A 20108-nucleotide genomic window follows, 5' to 3' on the forward strand; every position below is an offset into this window, starting at 1 on the left:
TAAAGGCATGGTATTTTCCATCTCTTCTTTTGGAAACTAATAAAAATTTTGTGTTAGTTGTTCTTTCCATCTATATTGTGGTTGCATCATGCACACTTTTTTCCTGCTTCTGGTCATTTACCTTGGACTTGTTTACACATGTCTTTTCAGGGTTATTTTGGTGTCTGTCACATTCAAAATTTTTTTTACAGAACAGCAACAGTCCAATACACTCATGTAACAAAATCAGTTTAACTATTCCCTAATCAATGGGCATCTAATTTGTGCAGTTATAAATATTTTAGCGTATCATGAAGCCCTTCTACATAGTGGTGAATGATCTCCCCTAGTGTATATGCCTATTGTTAAGATTTGGGTCAGAGGATAAGGACAGCTGAGCCATAATTCCAAACTGTTTTCCAGAATGGTTTTATCAATCTGCAGCTATACCAATAATACTTTATTACCTAGACATAATGATTCCAAATCCTTTTGGATTTGGATTGGAATACAATTTGCTTGGATGTGAAAGGAAGCACATCACAATTGATTTGATTGCATTTTTCTTATCAGTGATGTGGAATTATTTTCATAAAGTGGTTGGGAATGTTTCTTTTGAGAATTATCTTCATGCCTTCAACTACCTTATCTGCTGAAACATAGCTTTTTTTCTTAAGTACACAGCATATTCCCAAAATCTTGATGCTGTTCTAAGTTTCAGTAGCTTAAATCAAAACTTTTAGAGTTTTGATAGCTGACTTCTGATGCAAATTGGAATAAGATCTTGGAAACTCCCTAATATCAGACACATTTGATACAAAGATTTTTTTCCAGTTAAATGCTTCCCTTATTATAACTTCAAATATTAATTTTGTTTGTTTGTTTCAATTTCAGGTAATCAAAATTCAACCATATCCCTTGTTTAAGGAATTTATCTCTTACTCAGGGCAGAAAATGATATATGACTTGTCTCTCCTCTAATTATTTTATGGTAAGAGCTACCCATTTTTAATTTGTTATAGAGTATGACACAAAATTTTCTCAGCCTTATTTCTACCAAACTGTTTTCCAATTTTCCCAGAAGTTCTTATCAAAGAGGGAGTTCTTTCCTGGGTAATTTATATTTGGGAGTATATCAAACACTGCATTAATAAGTTCCATTATTTCTGCTTCTCCTTGGGCTAGTCTACTGATATACTTTTCCATTTTTTAAACTAGTTCCAAAAGATTCTGATTGCTACCTTATACCATCTCAGATATGGTTGTGCAATTTCTAATTCATGATCAAGTTTTTTCATTATTTTCCTTGATGTTCAAAATATTTGGTTCCTCTCACTTTATTATGAAAATTAAAATTATCCCACCTACAATGAGAAACTGAGGCAGAGGTTTGAGCCAATGGCCCTTTATTAAAGAACCTCAGATCTCCTCACAATTTAAGATGTCTCTTCTTTACAGCTGTCTATTTTTATAGGACTAGATATTCAGGCATTCTAGAATATCAAATTCAGAATAATTTCATTGAATAAGCAAAATAATATGTCAACAGGGTCACAAGTTGGGTGAAGAAGAGTATCTCCACATAATTCTCTTTAATTTGGCAGTAGGAAATGGTACAAGCTATCAGTCAGTGCACTGCGTGGTCATAAAATGGTCATCTGCTCCTATTGGACAAGTGATTGGTGATTGATATACCTGATATAGCCCCAAATATTTGGGGGAACTTTTTATGTAGTTGTCACCTCTGTCAAACTGGCTTGATCATCATCATAAGGCAAAACAATGGTGAAGGACTTTTAATTATGCAAATGAATTTAGAATCTGCAGTTCACAGCTCTGAGGCCTTTTATCAGAACTTTGAAATGATTCTATCAAACTGATTAATACTGATTAGAATAGAGTAGGAGTCCAAAATGAATTACTTCTCTCAACTGCTTTATGTGGCTCTAGCAAGTATTCTTCAGAAGTCTGACTGATATAGAATTAAATCTACAAAGTAACTTTTATAGAAATTTCATTTTAATTTTATTGGTATAGCTCACCCATGAGCATTGAATATTTATTTATTCTCCTAGCTATTTAAGTTATTCTTTATTTCCATAAGAAGCATTTGGTAATAATCTATATAATATTGAGTTCATTTTGTTAGGATGACTCCCAAGTAGTTTATTTATATTTTTAGTTACTTTGAAGAGGACTACCCTCTTTCTAAGTATACTCTGCATTTTGGGTCATTTGTACTATTTGTACTATTGTTCATTCTTCATTCTCCAACTTTGGCTTACCTGTAATCTTTTTTCAAGGAACTGTTTTCCTCCTTCCAAGCCATATGAATGCTCATATGGATAACTCCAATCTCGAATCAAGAACATTAATGTCTACACACACACACACACACACACAAAAAAAAAAAAAGAAAAAAGAAAAAAAAAAAGATCATCTTATAACACAAAAGATGACTTTACCTACTATAACCAATCAACATTTCCCTTAACCTTTTAAATAATCTTTACCAGAAACAATGGTAGTTCTCTACTTCTGATTATCTTTTATTTGTTCTCCCTTCTCTCCACTGTTACATATACACACATATATAATATACACATGTGTGTAGGTGCATGTGTATGTAACATGCCTATGATTCAGTAATACAGCCTTCTACTTCTATCACACATTACCATTATCTAACTGAAAGTTTAAATGCTATCAGAGTCCTTGCACCACCTTAAAGTACAATGGCAACTTAATTTTTTAAAACCACAATGGGATTAAATACATAATGTCATCATAATAAAGTACATTAGCTGAATCCTTATTCCAGAAAAATAAGATAAACCAACCATATTAAGTCTGTGCTAAGTAAAAACTAAGTAAAACTGACTTGCAGCTGAAATTTTGGACAATTATTTAGTCCAACTCATTAATTATATAGATGAGAAATTAGACAGGCAAGGTGGTCAGTGCTCAAGGTTATGCAATCAGTATATTGCATAGCTAAGACCAGGATTTCAAAAAACTAAAGTCCAATTTACTTTTGCCTTACATAACATTAATTGAGGCCAAAATAACATACTGGATGTAAGGTCAATGCAATAACATCAACTCTAACCATACAAATGTGAAACTGTAACTTTACCCGAGCCAGTTAGTTTCCAAAATATAGTCAGCATAAACCCAGTAAGATAATATATCAAACAAGGACCATTATCATCATAAAAAATTTGTAACATCAATATACAGTATTTGCATTCCCTTCATTACTAAGTATTCCTCCAGAGAAAACAAAATTTAAAAGCCCTTTAATCTAATTTTAGCCTCACAAATCCTAGACTCCTGCTACAGGGACAAGTAAAAAGCGATCCAATTGACACAAACCAAAAAGCTACAATCTTATTATAGTTACCTAAGGTGTTCATGAAAAATGAGTTCAGAGTTGAAATTAAGTGGAGCTTTTCTCAATATAAGAGTCAAGTGGGGATAGAAGGTAGTAATATAAGAGTGAAACAGAGACTCTAGGCCTAATTAATTGATTAAAAAAAAATCAATCAAAGACCAAATCCCTTGATTAAAATTCAAGTCAATTATACAGAAGAAAAAGTAGCACAATTTTTTGAAACTTAAAATTATGAAAACAAACAGTCCAGACTCCCTTCTTCCTTATCTACCTTCCTGGCAATCTTATGACCACCCAAAAAAGATCTGAATTAAGTGGTATTTGCTAAAAATTCAATTATCAGTTTCACAAAATTTACTAAAATCTGTTTCTCCAGAAGATAGAAGCTAACTTGAAAACTTCATGCTGAGATAGAATAACTTTAAAAAATTTACCTGAAATGGTTTCTGATAGATTTCTTCCATTGCAAGTCTTCCATACTCTGTAAACAACTAATAAATCAAGCTATTAAAATTAATGACACAGGAAAATAGGAAGAGGATGGATGTGACACTGATTAAATTTATTTTCTTTAAATCAGGAATTAAATATACCTCAAACAGAACATTAAAAGAAATCAAACATTTTTCTAACAGTGTTTATAGAACAAAGGTTATCCTGATAAAGAACCAAACACACTGGTTTATAACTTCACAACACTCAATAATGTTATAGAGTTATCTTGGAGAGGAAGGGGAGAAGTTAAGAGTTTCCAAGTATACATACTTGTAAATGCTGAAGATCATCTTCTTGAATATTCTGAGATAAATTATAAACCTGTTAAGAAAAACAATAAATCTTTATATAGCACTAGAAGATTTACAAAGGGTATATAGTTTATCACTTTTAAATGGAATATCAGTTATAATTTTTATACCACACCTTAAATTAAGCTTTCACCTATTGTTATAACCAACAAAGTTAAGATATCAAAGGTCTTTTCTATAATACTCATTTTCTGATTTTAGAAGTCAAATATTTCTATGATACAAACTACCAACAGAACATTAAAATCTTTACACTATCCTCCTATCAGTTGAGTTCTTCAATTTGGATTAGTATAACCTCCTCTCAGTAGTTCATGTGCTTGTATCCTTCCCACAGGTGCTTTTGAGAAGTTTCCTGTTAACAGATCATCTGGAGGGCATTACAATGTGGGAAGGGCTAAGCTTCCAAATGTGATCCTTTCTCCAATTTCCTTAGGGAGGTGAAACAGCACATTGTTACAACATTATCTACACTCACATGAATTAAAGCAAGTCAAAGGGCTTATGATGTTATCAATGGAAATAATCTTTAAAGAAACTTCATTACCATCTGCTCTGCTGCATCCCCCTAAGTAACACTGGACCTTTCCAGCTGCAGTGTTGTTTCTCATTAGAATGTGACCTCTTTGAAGGAAGAAATTCTTTCCCTTTTCTATTTGTATTCTCAACACTTTATACATTTCAAGAACTTAATAAGCATTTTTTCATTAATTCAGAGAGGATCTTAAAAATGGCAAAGATGGCACTATTTCACAAAAAACTAGTTTAACAGTAACTGGAAGTTTTAAAAGGAGAACGTGTCCCAGCAATGGATGTAACAGGTGATCATATGGTTACCCTGAGCTGGGTGGAAAGATTAAAAGAGAACACAGCAGAAATGACCTCCAAACAGGAGCTAGTAGCTCCAAAACCTATCAAAGAATTGGGATATACATGGCATTTCTACCACAAACAAGCCTCACACTATAAAGCAGTATAAGATTTACAAAGTGCTTTCCCTAAAATGATCGTGTAAAGTAGGTAGTATCATTATTCCTACATGTAATGTTTGTAAAATTTAATTACAATTTAAGAGAAATCAATCAGTCCAAGTATGGGGGATACAAAAAAAGACAAAAAAAATCTTAGGAGCAGAATGCTCTAATACTTTTCAGATGGGGAAAAACTTCCTATATAAGCTGTCTTTTAAGCTAAGCCTTGAAAAAAAATCCAAGGATTCCCTTCAAAGAGACAGAGTAAAAAGGGAGAGCAGATAAGAATGAGGAACATCATGTCAGATACAAAGAGGGGACAGGCCAGAGCAGTAGAGAACAATGAGGAGAGAGGAAAGTACAAAGAGTTTCAAAGGGTTGAGAGGAGGGTTTTTATTTAGCATTGGAGTTTACTGAAGTCTGTGTGAAGGAGGGAGGAATTGAAGAGATGACTGAAGCAGAAAGACAGAGCACCAGGAAGAGGCGACAAGGACTTGAACAAGGCTTGTGAGAAAGACCAAACAGGTTAAATATGGGGAGTGAGCTTAGAGGAGGAATGAAGAATAATACCCAAGCTGGGAGCTTGAGTATCAAGGCTGATGGCATGCCTCCAACAGGACAGCTGAGGAAGAGTGGACATGATGAATCGGAGATGCTTGAGAAATCCAATTTGAGACACAAACGCAAATAACCAGAGCACCTATTAAAATACAATGGGTGTCATCATAAGCATGGACAGACAAAATGCTATATAGAAAGAAATTACTTTTAAGGCTACTATGTAAGTCAGAGAAGCCTTGTAGAAAGAATGGAACTTAGAAGGGCAGCTATGATTTCAAAAGCTTGAGATGTTAGATTATATTTTAAATTCCACAAACATTTATCACATGTAGGAATAACGATACTGCCTACTTTGCAGGGTCTTTAGGATTATGCACTTTGTAAATTTCAAGCTGTTTTATAAATGTGAGGCTATTTATGGTAGAAAGGCTTTGTATTCTTCCATCTGTTGATATGTCTTGGTTAAGAGCTGCTAACTTCAGCTAAAATCAATTGGATTTCATTTCTGCTGTGCTCTCTTTCATTTCTATAAAAACTGAGTTTACTTTGTCTGGAGCAAGGCTTTTTAAACTTTTTCTACTCAATGTCTTTTTGCCTGAGAAATGTTTATATGACCCCAGGTATATAAAATGGGTATACAAATCAAATATTTGTGGTAACAAATCATAATTTAAAAACTCACACATTCAGTATGAGACACCATATTGGGTTGCAACCCATAGTTTAAGAAGTTGATGTCTAGAATATAAACCATATACAATAGTAATTAAAACTGGAAAGACATGGTGGTACCAGATGCTAAAGGGTATCAAATGGCAAACTAAAGAAATTTAATTCATTGTATATACCATTCATTTAGCAATTACAATATCTCCAGCTTTATGAGATGTCTTGGGAATTCATTTCTTATATTTAGTTAATTTTCTCTACGAGAAGGATAAAGGACAGACCAACCAGGCAACTCACCTATAGATTCAGACAAGGGAATTAATCAATCCAGGCACCAAGATAGCCCAACAAATCCTTAGTTGGACAGAGCATAACGTGCCCAACATTTGAATTTTCTATACCATCTATTATTCTACTATTCATCTCTTTCTCCCCGAAACCCACCCCATCTCCATGTTACTGGATCTCCAGTTTATCTGAAAGGAAGGACAGAAGTTAAAGGAAGAGGTTCTTAATCTTTTTGTATATCATGGACTTCTTCCTTGGCAGTCTGAGGAAGCCTATGGACACCTTTTCAGAATGTTTTTAAATATATAAAACACACAGGATTACTACTGAAATGTAGTTATCAAAAAACATTTTTTAAACAAGTTCAGTGACGGCAAGTTAAGAATTTCTGGTTTAAGGAAATGCTTCCTCATTCTACACTATGCACTAAATATCACATTTAATCAGGGAATACTTAATACAGACTTAATGGAAAAGAAGAAATGGAAAGGAAACCAATAAAACTGAGGCACAAAGGCCATTTCCCAATTTGGTAAAATACTAAAGTGTCTCCTACATCAAGGACATGCATATTCCTGATACTTTTCATGCAAATTTCCACAGTAAGAGTGTTACCAACCACAATAGCTGCCAAAGACACATTTTTATCTTTAGAGCATCATATTTTCTTTTCTTAAATATGCTTCAAAAATTTTAAGGGGTGAAATATTTCAAGTGATCCCTTTCCCCCAGTGTCCATCTTTCAACCATTTATCAACTTGGATTAGTACCCACTCAATAAGAAACATAAGAAAATAAATGCCAAACATTTGATGAATTTGTCTAACTGCAAAGCTGGGGGGGGGGGGGGGGAGGAAGGGGAGAAGAGAGAGAAGGGACAGACTGTCTTAAGAACTTGTGATACAGAATAACAATTATATCTACATATATATATCAACAAAATTGGTAGTAACAAAAGTTAATGTTTTTTATTAATAAATGAATCAGGGGTTTAAATTCTACAGTAAAAGATAAATGAGAAGGCAAAAATTATAGTCTGAACAAAATTTGGAATTATCTATCCTTTTCTGTACTTTTTACCATTAGTTGAGATAATGACCATGTTTTCCAGCACTAAAATGTCTTATTCCTGATTAGTCCAACACATGTAAAAATATACTGTGCACCTTATAATTCTGGCAAGTTTATAGTTGGACTGGATTAAGAATAGCATGCCACCTCTATTTTCCTTTTATTAAAACAGGTACTATGTGAAAAGAATAAGAATTTAAAATGAATAATTTACTGCCTCTTCTTAAAAGGTAATTAAAGTAGCATATGACTTTAGAACAACAGAAAATAGAAGTGAGAGAGAGAGTGTGTGTGTGCACGTGAGAGAGAGAAAATATGACAATGTGGCCTTAAGATCTCTCTCAGTTTTTAAAGAAAAATGCATGTAGAAAATAATGTCTAGTTTGCACATCCTACATAATTTCCATGTCCTACCTGAACAGAACTTGTCATAGTGCTCAAAGCAAATACAGTTGCACAATCTTTGATAGTTGATTGACTATCAAAAGCACCCTGGGTGTCCATTAGCAGTACAGCAACCTAGAAATTACCAAAAAACAAAAAAGCAGCATATTAAACAAATGCATTGACCAGCAGCAACAGACTCCTTAAGATTCACAACACTGTATGTCAGCAGAGTTACATTTGGGATTCTTAAGATATTCTTGTTAACTATTTTGTTTGCCCAATACTTTTTTACAACAAAGTAGTTACAAAGAGCAATGAGCCCAAGACAAGAAGCTGAGTTTCTGAATTTATTGCATAACAGTTAATAGCTTTCTCAGGGGCACTGTGAGATTTGAGCTAGCTGCCATAACTTAGAATACCCAGCAGTCAGTGTGACCATCCCCAATGTACGCCTTGTCCAATAATTCTGCTCCTAGTCCCTGGCAAACAGAAATAACAGTATCAACCCAGATTACCAGGGAAAAGGAGAGACCTGCCAGAGAACACTTCTTCCTAGTAACAGCAGGGCTCTCTGCACATTTCACAACTGACAAAAAAGAAAGCCTCCCTTGCTAACACAAGTAGTCCCAACTTGCCCTTTCCCTTCTGACTGCCAAGAAGTTTGATAGGTGATCTTCAGGAGACAACAGAATCAGAGGGTAAGAAAAAGGAACAGAAAAATGAAAAAGGAATAAGAAAGCATTCTTGTCATGGGATAAAATGCCCTCTAGTTACAATCTTTTTTTTTTTTTTGAAAGAGCAGAGAGATTACAAAGGAAGAGATGGTCTAGACTAGTTGGTATCACAAACCTGAACTTTAAAATTCAGACAAGATCATTGTCATGAAGAAAACTTTATCTCAACTAAAAGATGAGTTTTGAGAACTATTATGGATGGGAAGGGGGGAGGGGAGTAGAAGGAGAGAAAAAACAAAGGAAAAATTTTTCATAAAAATTTACCTTGGTTCCATCTGGCCTATCAATTACAAACACTTCATTCCAGACCTGTATGCCTGTTGTTTCTCTCTCACATCCGCCTCTCCACGTAAAGCCAGTCAATGGTTCATTGTTTCCACCAATCCAACTAGGGGAATTCTGTTGAAGTCAAATATAAATTAATATATTGAAACAAAGCATTCCAAATACTGTTTTTCAGGAAAACTATTCTAGAATAGCTTCACAGAATCTTAATTTTCTTTAAAATAGGGTCCATTTACTAAAACAATTGTTGAGCTACACAGTGCTATAAATCAAACAATATAGAAGTAATGCTTCCGGGATCCTCAGCTAAAATTAGAAGAAAAAAAAAAAAAAAAAGAGAGAGAGAAATCGAAAACAAATCAACCCTGATAACTATTCTTCCTGTCTCCTTTGATGAGCAAGTTCATGCACTGAGACAATCATACAAAATTGTCTTAAGTAGCCCTTCAAGTATTCATCCAAAACTTATTCTCACATTAGAAAAAATCCTAATACGTTATCTGGTCTCCTAGTCTACAGAGGCCTTAAGGAAAAAGAAAGGGGGGGAGGGGAGAAGGTTGCTAGAGAAAAGCATAAATAGCAATAAGTGATAGCAAAGCAAATTTCAAAAAAAAAAAAAAAAAAAACTAGAAAAAAGCAAAAAAAAAAAAAAAATATATATATATATATATATAAAATGTAAAAATATACAGTGTAAGTCAGCAATCCTACATACCTCAATTACACAGTTGATCATTATCCTTTTACAGAGTTAATTTCAACTGATGTTTATGATGAAAAAATGAATGGCCAAGAAGGCTCAATTCTTTTTAATACCCTCCTTACCAAAAAAAAAAAAAAATTTCATTTTTCATTTTTAACATAGTGTTTTCCAACTGTCATTTCATTGGATGAGCATCAGTTCTCTGGATACTTCACCTTTCTGACCTCCATGCTAGCATTAAGGGCATGGACAGCTTTATAGTCATCTTTGTGTCTATCTGTTGAATTCAATGCTTTCCAGACAATTTCAAAAATTATTTGTTAACCAAATCTACAGATGGAGAGATTGAATGAAAAAAACATTGGCTTTTAGTCAGAGGAAATGGGCTCTAATGGCATCTCTGGTAGAATATGATCTATATGATCCTGGTAGAATGATTCATTTTTCATCTTCAGGTCTTCATCTGCCAAATTGGGGGAGGGGGGCTTGACTAGTTGGCTTCTTCTAGCTCTCAGTCTATGAATATGACATACTCATTTAATATACAACATGTAATGCAAAAGGTCATATTTTTGATTAATAAGATATCATAGGTGTAAGTATTCTTTCTTTAAAAGGTTAGGGGATAGGAAGAAACTCATCTTTGTTGTTCAGAGATACAACCAATTTAATTGCAAACACCAGACTTAAAAATGAACAGAAAGTAATAGTTAAGAGGTAGAAGAGATCCTTAAACAGGATCAGATCCAATTTCTTCATTTTATAGATAAGAAAACCAAGACCTAGAGCAACCATATAACGTGCCCAATAATAGAGTAAGGAAAAATTAATTCATAGATTAAGAGGTTTTCCTTTTTCTGCATCAATTGAACTTTCCAAAAGAATTCCAATATGCAATAATCTAATGAACTCATGTCTGGTATTTAATGTGAGTCTCTGGTAGAAATTCTCAAAAATAGTCAAATGAAAACCAAATTGGATAGTCATACAAAATTATTAAAAGCACAAGGTAGCTCCAAGAATAACTCTTCTTCCCTACTCTAACATGTATAAATATCACTGTCAGACATCCCATACAATCTGAATTCTATTTAAAGTGTTTTTAACTTTACCATCATAATCTTAGAAATTGCAAATATATCTGATAATTTTAAAAATTCAGCTAAATCATCTCAAAACCAATCTCTAGTCCAAAAATATAGAACGTGTATATGTGTATGTGTGTGTGTGTGTGTGTGTGTACCCACAAAATAAAGGCTCAAAAGATCAGTATAAAACCAAAGATACTTATGTCAAATGGGAAATATTTTTGATCTTCAAGAAAAGATAAAATATCCTAGCTACCTCAATAACAAATCAAAACAAAACAAAACAAATGAATTCACTTCAGTATCAAGAACTGGATCTAAAGCTGGCTAAAACCATCAACACAGGCCTGAATAAGAGCACATTCCAGATGAGCAACACTCACTCTTGTGAGTAGCCTTGGTGCTACAGAAAAAAGTTACTGCCAAAAGATGGTGGAAATACCTATGAATGTCTCTACTCATACTAAGAAGAATAGTCCTCCAGGCAGTTTTGAAAAATCAAAAACTCATCATTTGACTCACCATGGTCCTTCTTAAGTCCTCCCTCAGTTGTTGTAGTTCCCATTCAAAAGACTGCTGCTATTGAGTCACATCTGACTTTTGGGGATTTCTTGGACCATACTGTCCATGGCATTTTCTTGACAAAAATATTAAGAATGATTTGCCATTTCCTTCTCTGATGGATTAAGATCAAACTTTCTAATAGCAGGACGACCCTTTAAAATTCCTTAAAGTATTGAAGGACAACCCCCCCATAATGTTTTGTTTATGTAGATTATACCTATTAATAATTATCATACTAGATATTTAAATGACTTACTTATATCAGCACCTTCAGGGGTACCCCAGAACATACTTTGAGAAGCACTAGATGGAGGCAGAGGCCAAGTTATTGGATCAGGATTACCCAGCTAATAAATATCAGATTAGATTTTCTAAGCCCAGTGCTCTACTCACTGATTTAGCTAGATGCCTCCTAGAGATTAAGCAGAGGTTAAATGACTCCCCCCGCCCCTTTTACCCTAGGACATACAGCTACTAAGTATATGAAGCTGGATTTGATCTCGAGTCCTCTTGACTCCAGGCCCAGCACTCTACCCAGCTGCCCCATAGAACTCAAAAGCTACAGTCACAGTAATGCTATTGTAACAGTGGCAGATATAAAATTAAATTAATATAATTCAAAGCCTTTTTTTATTTTAGTGTTTCTTCTGTGAGTGTGCTATTAGTTTGGACAGTCAGAAGATTGGATTGGGGAAGAACTGGTGGTCTTTCTAGTATTTTATCTCCAAAGCCAAATGCAATCAAAGGCACCCCCATTTATACTGATAATCCCAGCAAATAACTTTTATTATTGCATTCATTCTATCCCATTTAAAGACTCAAACTGGGTGAGGCCTTCTAAATAGCAAATATGTCTTTTAAGCTTAAATTGCTCAAGAATGCTTTCTTCCCTTCTATTGTTTATCACAAATACAGTTAACAAAAAGCAATCAAACAGTACAACCTATATAAGAGATAAAAAGAATCAATTTCATTTCAATTAAGCATTACCAAAGCCTTTTATTTACAAGAATTTAAATTACTGATAGAAGTTTATCTAAGCATTAAAATTCAGAGATAAATGGTAAAGAATTTTCTAATGTACCACTCCATTTAATTCAAAAGTAATAAATTGGAGGAGAGGAAGAAAGGGGACCAAGGCAATTGGGGTCAAGTGACTTGTCCAGGATCACACAGCTAGGAAGTGTTAAGTTTCTGAGGCCAAAGTTGAATTCAGGTTCTCCCAACTCTAGAGCTGGCGCTCTACCACCCACTAGCACCATTTAACTGCACTTAGTTAAAAGTAATAATATCATTCAAATATTTGCTTCTGCCAATTGATTAATATTTTACAAGAAACATTATATCCTAAATAATAAGAATTCTATACTTTTGCCTAGGCTCCCTCATAGATTAGTAACATTTAGTGTGGAATCCAACATATCACACTGAACCAGGCATGTAAAATTTAAGCAATATAATAACCTCAAATTTAAACTATTTCAATTTAAAAGATATAGAAAAACAATCCACTTTCATGGAAGTACCTAGCACAAACCCATCCCCCAATCACTGAACCTGAGAATATATTCTACCATTTTTTCTCTATCAAAATTACCTTTAAGTCAAAAGAAAAGGGATGGGGAAAAGGGGGGAAAAATAGGGAGAAGGGAACGAGGGGTTTGAAGAATAAGCCAAGGTTAATTAGAACTCAGTGATTTCTTTAGTAAAGAGAACTCCTCTAACAAAGCAGATCAAGTCATCTGCAATTTAGTCTTTCAATTGCCCAAGCACTAAAAAAGTGGTTAAGTGACATTCCCAGGTTCACAGTGGATAATCTCACATACAGATACATATACATGGGTATGTATATATTCATCCATACACACACACACACACACCTGATTTTATTATCCACATACGTAATATTGCACAGATTAGCTACTATGTTCTATAATATAATCCACTGTGCCTCCTTAGTAGTACAGTGGGGATAGGGTGTTCCTCAGAAGACCTGTGTTCAAGTCCAGTCAACATACAAAAACGTGTACAATTTCGGGTGGAAGTACAGACCTATGAGGTCACTGGTTGAGGGCACTGCCAGGGGGCTGAAAGCCTACATCTTAAGAGTACTACCTGGGGGCCCTGGGAGATCAATGCCACCCAGCTACATGCCAGAAGCAGGCCTTGAAACTTAAATCTTCCTAAGATAGGGCTCCCTATTCATCACACCATACTTCCTCCTCTCCGAAATCTTTAAAATTGATTTTGTGATCAAAACATTGCTGTGTCACTTTTTTAATAAACTTCAATCCCTTACAAAAAAAGTATGGACAGAAGTAACATGAAGCAACATTTAGTCAGCCTGGAAATCAGGAAGACCCGAGTTCTGACTGTGCCCTCCAGGGGCTCCCGGAGCAAACCCAGGCTGCAGAATCCTTCCTGTGCATTAACAGCTTCTCCCCCTCTACACACTAGGTCAGACCTAGCCCACCCTCCGGCCATTCCCTGGGGAGATATTTCATTATAAAGGTGTTGGCTCCATTCTGGTACAATTCCCTGTAACTAAAAGGCCAGTCTGCAAAGGCTGCTTTGCTGCTCTCCCACCATACCCTAGATGTAGCAAACAGGGTTCCTTGGGCCATAGCAGGTAGGCCCGCCCAAGGCCAATGCAACCTTGGGGATGGAGATTCTCCCCCCCCCCATATGGAAGGAGCAGTTCTTCTAACTTACAGTAACAATTTGAAAAGCATTTCTCTGTTGGCATGATGAACATAGCACTGCTTTTGAAATGAGAAGGGATAGAAGTTTAAATTCTCTACCAGTATACAAGATCTCTATCCACAGGTAAGTCACTTAAACTTGCCAAGACTCATTTTCTTCACCTGTAAAATAGGGATAATAGTTGCACCTATTCATACTATTGGAATGAGATCAAACTAAATAATGCATGTAAACTTTATGAAGCTATTATTTATATACTATACTATGGAAGTCTATTTATTATTAGGAACAGCTACTTATTTTTAATAAGAAAACTAGTCTCTCATCAATAAAAGAGAGAACTGCAAATAAAAATGATAAATATGTATGCAGAGATTATGGAAAGACAGACACATTAACATATTGTTCACTAATCCAGTAATTCTGTAAAACAATTTGGAACCACATAGAAACCTTTGACTCAGGAGATCACATTTACTGGGCATATATCCCCAATGGAGTCAAAACCTAAAGAAAAGTCTCCTGGATATTAAAAATGTTTATGGACACAAATCTCTTCACAGAGTAGGTCCCCAAAATGAGAAGAATGTGTGCAAATAATAATTATACCATAAGGAATGACAGACAGAAAGGATTTCAGAGCTACATCATCAATTAAACTTGAGCAAACCTGATGCAGAGAGCATACCAAACACTTGACCCACTGACCACAACAGTGAAAAGGAAAACAGAATGTTAATCAGTGTCACTGATCAGCCTAGAGTTGAGCATGTTGGCAATGAAATATACAGGATCCCAATGCACGTAAGGAGTAACACAGCTCCTAGGTCAGTTTGCTTTTGCTCAGTTTTATTTGTTAAAAGGGAAGAGTCTATGGAGAGGGGGAAGGTGGAGTGACATAACAAAGAAACAATAAAACTTTATTAATAAATCTCAGGAAACTTTACAATTATTCACATTTTAACTTAAAGATCACCGCACATTCTTTCTCATCTAATTATACCTTAAATACATTTTAAAACATAACTGCAGCAATGTGCAGTGGATAGAGCACCAAGCCTGGGATTAGGAAGACTAGAGTTCAAAACCCATCTGAGACACTTCCTCACCTGCAAAATGAGAGAAGAACTCCTACCTCCCAAGGCTATTGTTAAAATAAAGTGCTTTACAAACCTTAAATTATTATATAATTTGTTGGATAATATTATTACTGAAATGTTTACTTTTGCATGTTATCTTTTTTTAACACCCTTAACTATTCTGTATGCTTAAATGTTAGGCAGTCTACTTCAATTGAGTACAGAAGTTAATGATTTAAAATTATTTTATTTGTTTCATATTCCCTAAACTGTCATACTAATTAGCATCACATTTTCTTGACTAACAAATTTTACCATGAACATTTACTTTTTAACTGTCACCTACCTAAAACAAATACATATCACGAAAGTAGTCCAATATAATCGCTTTAATTCAATTTCTTATTAATAAGCAAAGCTACTGGTTTGCATGAAGAACCCCAAATAGTAATGATCAAATATGATAATGATGAGATTAGATAGAAGACCAAAAAAGCAATGTGGAACTAGGAAAACTATTTTCAACCTTAGTATTCTTTAAGCTACTTAAATAGCTGCCTCTTGGGGGAAAAGGAGAAAAAAAAAATTTTTTTTTTGCACCTTTTTATTAAGAAAAATCAGTTTTTTGTAATAAGGACTACTTTTCAATATAAATCACAGCCCTATCCCATGATTTTATTCAGAGGAAAGGAGAAGGAAACAAGCATTTATTTAACTTTACTTATAGCTAATATTTATTAATACTGTCTTCTATATTTTCAGTGTATTGCAAATATGATCTTATTTGATCCTCATAATAACCCTACAAGGCAGGTGCTTGTTATCCTTTTCTAGCAGATGATGAACTGAGACAGAAGTTAGGTGACTTGCCCAGGGTCACAAAATTAGCAAATTGCCTTAGGTCACCTCTGACCTCAGATCTTTCTGACCCCTGACCCAGTGCTCTATCCACTGAACCACCTCAGTTATTTCATACTTAGTAAGCCAGCATATTGTCAGTACAGTACAATTACCTCAAATGACTATAACATTGTTATATAATACATTCTAACTTCTAATAATCTTCAAAATAGTACTTTTTCTACACAAGTGACAGATTCTACAACAATCATTCAGAGGAATGGTAGGGGATAATGTGAGGGAATCCTTTTAATCTGAGGAAAATGAATGGCCACACATGGCACAATAACCTTAAGACCAGCTAAGTAGACCACTATTAGTAGATCTAGTCCAACTTTTCTGGTAAACTATGAGTCACGCAAGAAATACTATGAAAATTTTCAGATTTCTTCCTAATAATTCCACTACTAAGTACAATATATACTCCAAGAAGATTAATAACAGAAAGAAAAGATCAATATATAAAAATATTTACAGCCGCACTATTTATAATAAATTTCAGACTAATACTTCACTCAGCCTACAGCATTAACCATAGAAATAGTTTAACTATTTAGCTTAGCTATATAAAAGTAGCACTAATAATAACATCACTTCAACTGCTTAACAATTTGCCTTTAATATAATGATTAAGCTCAAAATTTAGAATCATAAAATTTTAGAAGTGAAAAATAAATCTTAGGGATTCAATTCCATGATACCCAATTCAAAATTATACTAAAGACCAGTAAAATGTTTATATATTACTCTTCTACAGTGGACTATCTATTGTAAAACTAACGGTTTGGAAGAAATAGAACATATAGGGAAAGAATCATTTAAATTTAAAATTTTGAAAAAGTTTTAGTCTATCTAGTTGCAAGGAAGGGCTCCTACTCCTAATTTGAAAGCTTCCAGTTCCAGTGAATAATAATGTCCTGCATTTTCAGGCATACAGATACTATGTGCTTAACAAAAAATATGTGATAAAATTATGGAAAAAGAAAAATAAATAGAATACAAACTAGTAATAACTTACAAGCCTGCAAAAATCATTTCTATATAGCATTTTATAAAGTGAGGGGAAATTTTTTTTTTTAAAGTGAAGAAATACTATTCACCTTGTTATACATATATCTCAGCATGAAGTCCAATAAGAATGATTTCCCTTTTCGGAAAGCTCCTGCCACAGATACCACTACGATATTAAGATCACGTATATGCTCTTGTAATAAAATTTGCTCCAATGCCTCTTCATCAAGCTCAAAGTTGTGATCATCTTCATGAGCAAGAACAATCTGTACTGGACAGGGTTTCTTCATAGCCTCATCTGAATTTACCAACTCATTGTCTTCATAATCTTCACCTAAGAGAAAAGAAAAAAGATGACACTTTTTATACTCTCTCATTTATTAATAAACCACCCACAGTTTCACTCCTGAAATACACACACAAGGTAGGCTACAAAAGACTTGAGGTGTAAGTTAGCACAGCATCTTGCACTGTGTTCTATGGAAGGCATCACAGTAGGAACTGGAGTTACAGGAAGAGAAATACAACAACTCTTGGTCTCAAAGACTTTATGTCCTACTGGGGGCAGACAACACACACACAAATGTGCAAATATGTACAAAAGAAAGAAATATATGTACATAGAAAGTAGACTGGTCAAAAGAGAACCAGAAAAGAAATGATGCTATGAGCACTCAAAAAAAGCTGGGGATGGATTCCAAGGGACAATTCCTGGTATGATATTTCCCTATGGATAAGAGATAAAATGCCATTAACAAAGAAAAGCAAATATATCAATCTGGATGAAATTTGCTATCAGACTGAAATAAAGAATGCATAAGGGAGAGTAATGTAAGGCAAATGTGAATTAATGAGATTTTAGCCAGAAGTCTTTTATGTTCTAGAAAAAAAAAGTTCTTAATCCAAGGTCTGCCAAGAGAGGGATCCAAAGAAAAGATTTCAGGGTATCTGAATACGGATTTGGTGGGGGGAGAGATTTACTTCTTTATTTTCATTAGGCTTTGCATGAAATTTAGCCATTTCCTTCAATAATTTAAAAAAATATTCACAAAAGAGTCCATAATCTTCGTGAAACAGCAAAAGGGGGTATAACAAAGCTGAAGAACTCCTAGAGGACCATGGGAACAAGAAGAAATTCCTAAAATTTCTTGAGAAGTGACAAGGTCAAGTCTGTACTTTAAAAATACTGCTTTGGTAGCTGTGTGGAAGATGAACTGGAGAGAGGAAAGACTTAATTAAAGCAGGGAAACCAACTAGGAGATTATTGAATGGTTTAGACAAAAAGGTGGTCAGGACCTGGACTAGAGTGGTGACTGTGCTCATGTAGAGAAGCCTAAAGATGAGAGAAATGCTATGAAGTAGACACCACAATGCAACTGAAAGGTTAAATGGGAGGGGAATCTTACAGGGGAGCTTTAATTATATAGAGCTTATGAGTACAGCATTAAACAAGATCAACAAGTGATCTATCCTGTGGTTAGGTACCACACTCAAAAGACAAAGGAAATAATTCTAAGTTAAAGAAAATAATGTAGAGGTTTCACAAAATCCATTTAAATATTTCATAATTAGATGTCTACATATGGAAACACTAAGGTAACCATGAAGTGTTTCAAAAAAAAAAAAATCTAATATAACATGTTATATCATCCCAAAGTGCTACATGTGTACATATATACAAATAGCAAAACTTTTGATTGTAAGAAAAGAACTATAAACAAAATGGGTAATAGCCATGGTATAAGGATATTTTGGTATAAGGATAGCCTAAATTTAAGATATGTAAAGTGAATATAAGAAATCAATACTGCACATCACAAAATTGTAAAAGGGAGAAATTTAGAGAAGTGAAGGACACCTTGTAGAACAGCTTGTAGGAGCTAAAGCAGCCAGAAGAGTAATAGGACCAATGGAACATCCTAAGATGATGAAAGATTTCAACACTACACTACAACCAGTCGCCAATAATGACCTCAAAATTTTACAGAAGAGCAAAGTAAGGCAAAATTTTATTTCATCATGACTAAGGTGTGATAACAAATAATTTAATTACTATTGATATTTTAAAAGTATCATCAGAATGCATTCATAAAAATGCAATGTATTAAGTATATATTCTTTTGTTATATAATATTCTAATGTTAAGTTTTCATGCCCCTGAGGGTTTCCACGAGTCAAATACCAGCACAAAAGAAACAGAAGACAAGATTATTCAGAGAAGTATACAGTTATGGTATAAAGGTACCATAAAAGCTTGTAGTTAAGAGACCTATTGGATTTATTTATATATTGGATTTATTTTATAAATCCAATGTGCATAAATCTACTAATTCAGTTCCAATCATTAACAATGATAGAAATTAAATTAAAGTTACTCCTAAGAATAAATTAAAAAGCACATTCAACTAAAGAAAGATGACCTTTGAAAGTATGACAAGATACTTGATTGAATTTCTAAACTAAAATATAAAAAATGAAAGTTACAATTTAGCAATGAACTGAACTTAAACCTAAGCCAAGCAATAAATAAATATCTTTCTCCAAAAATGAGTCTGAAGAGAAGCAGCATAAAGAATACTAAGAATATAGTAGGCAGATATTTCTCTCTACTGAATGTAAAAAAAAAAAAAAATTAATGTTTAAACTTCAGCATGAGGAACTTGAAAAAAATAAGAATAACCTAAAAAAGGTTAAACATAATTGAGAGCCAAGGGATAGGTGTGTTAATAGTAATATTAGACTAAGACTATTTAACTTATTTTTTAAAGACTTTTTAAAAATAAAAACAAATGCAGAATGCAGATCAACTATCCTACTTGACCTAGAACCAATCCATCAGACTTTAATTCAGCTATATTTTTTGTAAAATGGGACGCTATTAGCATTCCTGCCATTAGCATTCCTTCTCAAAAATT

The 20108-nt window shown here is 34.0% G+C and overlaps 1 protein-coding gene across 4 annotated transcripts in view; it reads right to left on the reverse strand.

The window, feature by feature from the left end:
* The window catches only part of ATL2 (atlastin GTPase 2), a 66754-nt gene that overhangs the window by 9490 nt on the left and 37156 nt on the right, over positions 1-20108 (reverse strand). For 3 of the 4 annotated variants that reach the window (XM_074286617.1, XM_074286618.1, XM_074286615.1), the window contains exons 2-7: positions 17283-17527; positions 9125-9259; positions 8154-8258; positions 4139-4189; positions 3808-3864; positions 2265-2357 (exon numbers count right to left, since the gene is read on the reverse strand). In XM_074286617.1, the coding sequence (XP_074142718.1) occupies positions 2265-2357; positions 3808-3864; positions 4139-4189; positions 8154-8258; positions 9125-9259; positions 17283-17527 (686 nt within the window). Of the gene's footprint in view, positions 1-2264; positions 2358-3807; positions 3865-4138; positions 4190-8153; positions 8259-9124; positions 9260-17282; positions 17566-20108 lie in introns of all 4 variants that reach the window. The other variant, XM_074286619.1, reaches the window with a different exon arrangement.

The sequence above is a fragment of the Sminthopsis crassicaudata genome, chromosome 2 (assembly GCF_048593235.1).
Source record: "Sminthopsis crassicaudata isolate SCR6 chromosome 2, ASM4859323v1, whole genome shotgun sequence".
In the NCBI taxonomy this organism is placed as follows: Eukaryota; Metazoa; Chordata; class Mammalia; order Dasyuromorphia; family Dasyuridae; genus Sminthopsis; species Sminthopsis crassicaudata.